General features: G+C 35.7%; 1 protein-coding gene across 1 annotated transcript in view; it reads right to left on the bottom strand.

The window, feature by feature from the left end:
- Positions 1 to 9,746, bottom strand: part of SEL1L2 (SEL1L2 adaptor subunit of SYVN1 ubiquitin ligase) — a 113,794-nt gene that overhangs the window by 29,341 nt on the left and 74,707 nt on the right. Inside the window, exons 6-10 of the mRNA XM_007450193.1 lie at positions 4,764 to 4,817; positions 4,290 to 4,349; positions 4,124 to 4,205; positions 2,779 to 2,933; positions 2,078 to 2,134 (exon numbers count right to left, since the gene is read on the bottom strand). Coding sequence (XP_007450255.1) covers positions 2,078 to 2,134; positions 2,779 to 2,933; positions 4,124 to 4,205; positions 4,290 to 4,349; positions 4,764 to 4,817 — 408 coding nt within the window. The remainder of the gene's footprint in view (positions 1 to 2,077; positions 2,135 to 2,778; positions 2,934 to 4,123; positions 4,206 to 4,289; positions 4,350 to 4,763; positions 4,818 to 9,746) is intronic.

The raw sequence follows: 9,746 nt of genomic DNA, 5'->3' as shown, positions 1-9,746 counted from the left end.
ATCGGAAGAATTACTCAGCTGAGCCCAGCCACAACTACTGACCTGCCAAAATCATGAATTAAATAAATGGTTGTTGTTTTAAGCCACCTAACTTTGGGAATGGGGCTTATGATGGCAGCCTAAGCTAACTGATATATAAGCCAATCAGTCTTGATACCTTGACTGGAGTCCTCCATGCAAGCTCAGATTTATTAGACTGAGGAAAGCAGGAAGGACCAGCTTGTGCTTGCCCAACTACTGGGATGGTTCTGGAATTAAACCAGCCTTTTTAGATGTCTAGATGGGAAGATTGGGGCCCAACATATCAGGAGAAACCTGAGTGATTATATCATTCCTTCTTCTTGCTTTACAAATGAGGAAACTAGATTTCAATGGCTGCGTTTTTTTAATTTGTGTTTTGTTTTTGCCCAGGTCAGGAGTAAGCAAAGTTTAATGAAAAGAGCGCAGGCTTTGAATGTGGAAATCCTGAGTTCAAATTTTACTTCTTAACAATCTTACTACCTAGCTGTGAGATTTGAAACAATTTATTTCATCTCTCCAGCCTCAGCTTCTCATCTGTAAAACAGAGATAATGAATGTGAATGAGCCCACAGTAGAGCCTGACTGGGCTCCTGGGTGATACCCAACTGCCTAGCTGTTGCCACTACAGCACCAGACTTGCCAGCCTTGGGATTGCACGTCATTCTCACATAGAGGTAGCTACAGCTCCCATCTGGTGTTCATTGTGGCTAGAGCTGACTGCAAGTATTGGGCTGGCCATAAAATTCGTTCGGGTTTTTCCATAGCATCATACAGAAAACTCGAATGAACTTTTTGGCCAGCCCAATGCTTAGCTTTGTGGGATCTTATGTACTCTGCAAAGCTTAGTGGGCATTCTGTATAAGGCATGGTTTGGGCACCTTCAGAATCAAATTTTGTCTTTATGGAAATGGGGAATTCTCAGTTATGCATCTTATAGTTAACAAGAGAAACTCATTGCAGGCTGAAATCTGATGTTGGAATCATGTGAATCCAGAGCTTCTCATTTAAGAAGCTAAAACCTTAGTTATTGTGAAGATTTAAAAAAATCTGAAGACCTTCAGTTGAGCTGTCTTGGGATGCATGTGCTTATTTCAATTGCTACCTATTTTATCACATCTTATAAAATTAACTTTGACATTTACCTAATGAGTATAGTACCTCATATAAAACACAAACTATAGTACCAAAGGTACATTCATAAAATAAAATATAAAGTGAAACAGAAAGTAATAACAGATCAGTCTTTTATGTAACTGCCATACTAAGTCGTTATTTCTATTGCTTAGCCATTGGGACTATGTTGAAATAGAGTGTGTGTTCCTTTGAGACAGTGAGCACATGGCTTGTATAAAATGACAAGGGCTGCAAAATCATCTTTTAAAAGAATCCCAGTTAGTTCCCCAGATCTGTGGGGATCTAGGGCCTTGAAACCACAATCAGGATTACAACAAGATCTCATCCAACGTCTTTGGCATCTTACTGAGGAGGATCCTGTGTAGGTCAAATTTATTTGCTTTTTTCTCCACCATAAATGTGGATTGTTAATTAATCTTCTAACCTCACTGGGATCAGGTAAGATTAATCAAAGTGATTGAAAGGAGCTTTGCAAATGTATAAAGATGATTAATAATATACCTAATTATATTGGAAACAGTCTGTCCTCTAATCTAGCCAAAGGGGGTTGAGGTGTTAACTCCCAGGTAGACTTTCCACAGCTGGCCTTTGGGAATGGGTGTAACCTCCTCACCTAACCCCAGTTCAACAGTGAGTTTGGGTGGGAAGAGAGAGGGTTCAGTGGGACCATGGAAACTCCCCAGCCCCAGCTACTCCTTCACAGGCCTCTACCCCTTTGTACTTGAAGGCAGGTGGGAAAAGTGCTTTCTCTAGTGAATTTTGTTCTTCCTGGGAAGAACTGGGAAGCAGATCTGACCAAGGAAGCAGCAGTGGGCTTTCCCCAGCAACTTTTCCACCCACCCTCTCACCTTTCATGGCCCCACCAACCTCTCTCACCATTATCCTTCCCACCCCACATGACTGAAGCTTGAGATTGACTTACATAGTAATCCTGATCTAGACCCTTCCTCCCAATTAGATGTAACTGTCCAAGAGATACCTAGAAATGATGAGTTTTGACAATTATTTTAGTAGTAGTATTCATTTCAATAAAGAAAAGACAAAAATTACTTGATGATTTTAATGCAGTATATTGATCCAGTTTGCTACAATTGGCATGTCTTAAAAAAGAAGCAGAAAACCGTTCCCAATTCTGTGTTTTACTGGGTTGATGTTGGTCATATGGCTTCCTCAAGGCCAGAAAGCTGGCCTGGTGATGTACAGCAACACCCGGGCACGCAAACCTAGTGGCCTTAACTCTTGGTTCTCAAAGGTCACACGAATGCTGTCCTATTTCCATTCCCATTTCCAAGGACAGGGTATTTCTGGATCCTGGTAAGAGTTCATTCATATTAAAACCAACATTGGATGGTACTTTTTTTCCATAATTACAATCTAGTTTTTTTTTTGTAATAATTTTTTTAGGAGTAAATGCAAAAAACAATGCCATTACTATTGCAACTGGCTCTCCCATAGGCTATAAGGAACTGAAAGATACAGACAAAAAAGGAGTAGAACAAAGAGGGGGTTCTCTTCCCTTTCCCATTCAGGATGGAGCATTGTTAACCCTTCTAGGACTCAGAGAGAACTCAGCCCTTTGTAATTTGCATGTTCTAAAAATTCAAGCTTATCTGTATACATTACTTGTATCTGAACATCTCCTCTTTCAGCCAAAAATTTATAGTATTGGTATATGTCCCAGTCCAAAATCTCACTGTTAGAACTCAGATTTTCAGGTCTTTCAGTTAGTCTCACTTTTTCCACTGGAACACCTTCACTTTTTTCCAATTTGTCAGCAACTGTGAATAGAAACAAGCCAGAGAGTAGCCAGAATACACAGACTGTAAGAGATAGCAGTCAGCTTACAGAAAAAACTATTAGGCCTATTCTCTTTAAATTGTGCAGAGATCTGGTCTACTAAGAGAAAAGAAATATCCTTAGGAGATAGAATTTTGCTTATTTGGTTCTCAGAAAAGTACAAGACACTACTTATTTTTTGCCGCCTTTACAAATATTGTATCAATATATGTAAGATCCTAGACAAGCAGGCTCAGGAAAGAAGACAGATTTCAGAAGAAGGCAACCAACTCCTTCTATCACTGACTTTTACTGGGTATATTGAAACTACAATACAAGAGTAAGAACCGCTTCTTAATTATTTCCTATGGATAGTCTGAAAATAAATTTCATATATGGTTGAGTAAACCTAACAAACTACACAATTTGAAATATATCTGGTAATTCCAGTTTCATTAAGCATACAAAAACATCTTGATATATATAACATCTTTAATTCAAAAGTAATTTTTTTTTCTTTCTTTTCTCATATCCTAATAATGTCAAAGATGTAAATTCAGATGTTATTCTGATCATAGAAATTAACCATGGACTTTACCCTATTCACTTCTTAGCAGATTTTTATTTAAAACTCTATTATGTAGACTGGTTCAGTGATGTTGCATGAGGAAATATTACATGCAACTTTGAAAATGATTCTAGGAATATATATTAACCTCGTGCTCTGTTTTTTGTAGACAAAGGATAGGGTAATAGAATAATGGTTACTTGAATTGTTCTCAAGTGCAACAATAGAGATTGCCAAGGTATGTACCTTACATCCATTTCTTCAGGAATTTTTAACAAGTCATCCCATATTCTAAATGTTAGAATTACAGAAACTGCTTAATATTTATTCATGTTATATTTAAATCCTCAGTTTAAGGAAAGAAGATCACAAGATCAGGTAAAACAGAATTGTTTGGAGACATGAACTAACAAAAATAAAAGATGAGTACAATCATTTAAAACTTTTGGAAAAGTAACTATTAAGAAATCAGAAACTCTACATTGTATTAAAAGAATTGTATTATAACCGATGTTAAAGCATAAGTTTTAAATACTTTCGTAAATATTTCAACTAGTATTGATTTGTTTTTTTAATTGCTTGGCAAGTCTCTTTATCTTAATATAAATTATGTAGATTACTCACTATAATCTGCCACTTTCTTGTAATGACTTAGGGCAACTTCGCAATTCTGTAGGACACTGATTCCTGACAAATATCTGTACCCCTAAAACACATATAAATTCTTAATATTTGACAATGCTATATTTATAACACACCTGTTTGGGCCTAAGAATATTTAATTACAAACCAAAATCATCTGGGATATCATGCTTCCTCCAGCACTTCCAAAGGTGTAATATATCAGTGCCTAAAGTTTAAAAAAAGGTTATTCGACATTTAAATTTGAAACTCAAACCCAATCATTGCCTTTTTATTCCTAACCTTGAACTACTCCAAAATAAATTACAAATTTCATTATCTTTCTCTGTAAAGATGGCTGCCATTCACTGGGGGCTTATTGAGCTCTGGAGTCTGTGAAAAGGGGATTGTACATGATATTTCATTTAAACATCACAAAACCCCTATGGAGTAGATATTATCTGAAACTTGATAATATGGAACATTAAGAAACAAATGGCATTAGGACCCTAAACTTCTTGAACTATTGAGCTGTGCTCTTAACCACCACACTAGAGTGAGCCCTTCACTTAAAGAGTAGACTCTCTATTCAGTGTCCCTTTAAAAAATCATTTTTGTTCCAGAAAAAATAGAATGACCTTACCTTAGCTTGATTGTATTCCATTCCTATTCCACAAGAAGACAAAAATCCTAATGCCTAAAGCCCAAAAGAAAAAGAAAAACTCAACAAATCCATTTATTTTACAGCTTTCTTACCTACATTAGTTAAGGGGTATTTTAAATGTCTGCTCTATAATTATTTATATTGTTAACTTATTTCTTATACCATAGCAAATTGCCTTATTACACTTTTGCTAAGGCAACAAGAAAAATTTGGAAAAGGTTACAATAGTGGAAGTTTTGTATAATATATGTGAAAATAAGCTAATACTTACTGAATTTTAGAACAATTATAGTAATAAAATAGTATAAACCAATGCTCTCTATGTGCTTACCTTTCTTGGCAATGAAAAGACTTTCTTCTCCAAAACTTTTAAATTTTAATTTGAATACTTTTTTACATATTTTGAAAATAAAATGTGGTGGATACAAAAAGTTCAAACAGGAAGAACTATATTGAATAAAAAGTGAAAGTCTGAACACAGAGCAAGATGGTGGAATAGGAAGCCCCAAGACTTATTTCTCCAATGTAGCCAAAATACACAGTCCAAAAAGCCTTTATGAGAACTTCAGAAGCCAGTTAAGAAATCATAGTTACCCAGTCAAGCTCACAGCAAAGAACAGGCAATTAAAATAGGTTAGAAAAGCCATTATTTAATCTGCAATCTTATTGCAGGTTTTTAAGGTTATTTAATCTGCAATCACTCCTCCCCCAGGCCAGCACAGCTCGGTGTGATCAGGAGAAAAAGTCCAATTTGGAGCTTCTCCCTTGGGAGGGAAAAAGGAGAGCGTAACTTAGGTCCAGTATTCCCGCTTTTGGTGGGATTGCCTGAGGGACTGATTTCTGTCTTGCCTGATACAGGGTGCTAATGGGGAACCAGCATACTTTCGATTCCCCAGGGGGGAATTCTGAGAACAAAAGAGCTCATGGAATTGTTGCAGCATCAGAGAACTTGTAGCATACTGCAGATGGCAGCCAGCACAACTCGGCACAATCAGAAGAAACAGCCCACCTCATGGCTTCTCCTTTGGGAAGGAAAGAGAAAAACAGAGTGGGAATTCTGACTTTTGAAGAGGGGCTGATCGAAGATTTGGCTTTCATCTCATCTGATTTGGAGCACTGACAGAACTGGCATGCTTTACATGCTGGGGGCCTCTAAGCAAAAAAGAGAGCTTGGAGGCTTGTTGCAACACTAGAGAGCCTGCAGTACCACAGAAGGCAGTACCACCAGAGAGAGCAAGTGATTACAACCTCCTGAAAAAGAAACCTCTGTAATTGGGAAATTACAAACACAAATCCAGAGAAGACACATTCCCAGAAAATATTTGAGAGACCCCCAGAATCTCCAGCTGTGTTTATTGTTGAAGGTCTTCCTCCGTATAAATCTAGTCCATAAAGACTGGGAAAGGTGGCTGTTTCCCCAAATGCATAAATCACAGCAAAAAATAACAAGGCAGATAAAGAAACAGGGAAATATGGCCCAACCAAAGGAATAAAATAAATCTTTAAAAATTACCCTAAAGAAATGGAGATTTACAAATTACCAGACAAATAATTCAAAACAATCATCTTAAGCTCAAAATGCTACAAGAAAACACATATAAACAACTAAATGAAATCAGGAAAATGATGCATGAAAAAAATGAGTATATCAACAAAGAGATAGAAACTATTTTAAAAAATCTTACAGAAATTCTGGAGCTGAATACAATAATAGAATTGAAAATTTCACTAGAGATGTTCAACAACAGACTTAATCAAGCAGAAGAAAGAATCAGTGAACTTGAACACAAGTCATTTGAAATGATTGAGTTGGAGGAACAACAAAAAAAAGGAATTTAAAAAAGTGAAGAAAGCCTAAGGGACTTGAGGGACACCAAAAAACTGAACATTATACACATTATGGGAGCCACAGAAGAGTGAGAGAAAAAGGGGCAGAGAGCTTATTTTAAGAAAATTTGGATGAAAACTTCCCAAACCTGAGAAAGGAAATAGGCATCTAAATTCAAGTTCAAAGAACTCCAAGTAGGGTGGACTCAAAGAGGCCAACACAAAGACACATTATAATCAAAACAAAGACATAGAGCACCAGATGCAGCAAGAGAAAGGAGACTTGTCATGTACAAGGAAGTTTCCATAAGATTATGAGCAGATATCTCAGCAGAAACATTACAGGCCAGAAGGGAGTGAAATGATATATTCAAAATGCTGAAAGAAAAAAGCTGTCAACCAAGAATACTGTATCTGGACAGCCTAACCTTCAAAAATGAAGACAAAATATAGAACTTCCCAGATAAGCAAAAGATGAGGGAGTACATTAACACTAGCGCTGCTTTACAAGAATTGCTAAAGGGAATCCAAGTTGAAATGAAAGGATGTTAGCCTGTAACACAAAAGCATACAAAAATATAAAGCTCTCTGGTAATAATAAATACATAGACAAACAAAGAATCATGTAATACAGTAATGGTGGTGGATAAGTCACTTTTAATTCTGGTAGAGAATTTAAAAGATAAAAGCATAAAAGAAAACTGTAACTAAAAAAACTATGTTAAGTGATACAAAATATAAAAAGAAGTGATTTGTGTCACTAATAACATAAAGTGGGAGGAGGGCAGAGTCTATGTGCTTGAAGTTAAGTTGATATCAATTTAAAATAGATTGTCATAACTATAAGACGTTTTATGTACTCTCCAGGGTAACTACAAGGAAAATACCTACAGAAGATGCACACAGAAAATGAGAAGGGAATCAAAGCATGCCATTACAAAAAAATAAATGAAAGACAAAGGAAGGCATCAAGAGAGGAAAAGAAGGACAAAATAACTATAAAACAAACAGAAAACAATGAACAAAATGGCAATAGTGAGTCTTTCTCTTTAAGTAATTACTCTCAATTTTTATATGGATTAAACTCCCTCAGTTAAAAGACATAGAAGGCTCAATGGATAAAAAACAAGATCCAACTTTATGCTGTCTATGGAAGACTTACCTTAGATATAAAAACAAACATAGGCTGAAAGTGAAAAAAATGGAAAAAGATATTCTATGCAAGCTGTAATCAAAAGAGAGGGATGATCACACTTAGAAAAAATAGACTTTAAGTCAAAAACTGTCACAAGAGGCAAAGGACATTATATAATGATAAAAGGGTCAATTCACCAGGAAGATATAGCCATTATAAATGTATATGCATCTAACAGCAGAGCACCCAAATATATGAAGCGAACAATGACAGAATTGAAAGGAGAAATAGTGATAAAATAACAGTAGGAGATTTTAATTCCCCACTTTCAATAATGGATAGAACAACGAGACAGAAGATTAATAAGGAAACAGAGGAGTTGACCAGCACCATGGACTAATTAGACCTAATGGACATATAGCAAACACTCTACTTAACTACAGCTGAATGCATATTCTTCTGAAGATCACATAGAACATTCTCCAGGATAGATCATATGTTAGGCCACAAGACAAATATTAACAAATTTAAAAAGATTAAAATCATACCAAGTATCTTTTCTGACCACAGTGGAATGAAACTAGAAATCAACAGCAAAAAGAAAACTGGAAAATTCACAGATATGCGCAAATTAAGCAACACACTCTTGAATAACAAATGGGTCAAAGAAAAATCACAGGAAAAATTAGAAAATATCTTGAGACAAATGAAAACTAAAAACACCATACCAAACTTAGGCAATGCAGCAAAAGCAGTACTAAGAGGAAGTTTATAGAGATAAAAATCTACTTTAAAAAGATCTCAAATCAACAACCTAAATTTACACCTCAAGGAACTAAAGAAAACAGAACAAATAAAGCCCGAAGTTAGTAGAAGGAAGGAAATAATAAAGAATAAAGGAAAAATAAACAAAAAAGAGAATAGAAGAACAGTAGAAAAATCAATGAAACTAAGAGCTAGTTTTTCAAAAGATCAGCAAAATTGACAGATGCTTAGACTAAGAAAAAAGACCCAAAACACAAAAATCAGAAATAACAGAGGGGACATTACAACTGATGCCACAGAAATGAAAAAGATAATGAGAGTAGTATGAACAAATATACACCCCAAAATTGGATAATCTACAAGAAATGGATATATTTCTAGAAACACACAACTTATGAAGACTGAATCATGAAGAAATAAAAATCTAAACAGACCTATAACTAGTAAGGAGGTTAAATCAGTAATCAAAAACCTCCTACAAAGAACAGCCCAGGATCTGATGGCTTCACTGGAGAATTTTATCAAGCATTTAAAGAATAACACCAATCCTTCTCAAATTCTTCCCAAAAACCAAAGATTAGAGAATACTTTCAAACTCATTTTATGAGGCCACCACTACCCTGATAATAAAGCCAGACAAGTATGCTACAAGAGAAGAAAACAACAGACCAATATCCCTGATGTATATTGATGAAAAAAAACCTCAACAAAGTACTAGCAAACAGAATTCAACAACGCATTAAATGGATTGTACACCATGATCAAGTGGGATTTATTCCTAGAATGCAAGGACAGTTCAGCATAAAAAATACATAAAAATATATACTGTTGGCCCACTGTATCTGGGGGTTCTGCATCAACAGATTCAACCAACCACAGAACAAAAATATTTTTTAAAAATCCAGAAATTTCCAAAAAGCAAAACTTAAATTTACTGTGCACTGGAAACTATTCACATAACATCTACATGGTAAGTAATCTAGAGATGATTTAAAGTATACAGGGGGATGTGTGTAGGTTATATGCAAATACTACATCATTCTATCGGGTGAGCCAAAGGTTAGTTCGGTTTCTTTCATAAGATGGCTCTAGTAGCACTTAGTTGTCTTTAACTTTATTCCAAACAATTTTGTCAGATTGTATGTGACAGCTGTCATATCAGTGTGCATTAAAAAAAGACAATAGGGCTTCCCTGGTGGCGCCTGCCAATGTAGGGGACACGGGATGGTGCCCCG

Source organism: Lipotes vexillifer, unplaced genomic scaffold (genome assembly GCF_000442215.2).
Source record: "Lipotes vexillifer unplaced genomic scaffold, Lipotes_vexillifer_v1.1 scaffold137, whole genome shotgun sequence".
Taxonomy (NCBI): domain Eukaryota; kingdom Metazoa; phylum Chordata; class Mammalia; order Artiodactyla; family Lipotidae; genus Lipotes; species Lipotes vexillifer.
Note: the sequence above shows the minus strand (reverse complement) of the source record. Positions and strands in the feature narration are given on the sequence as shown.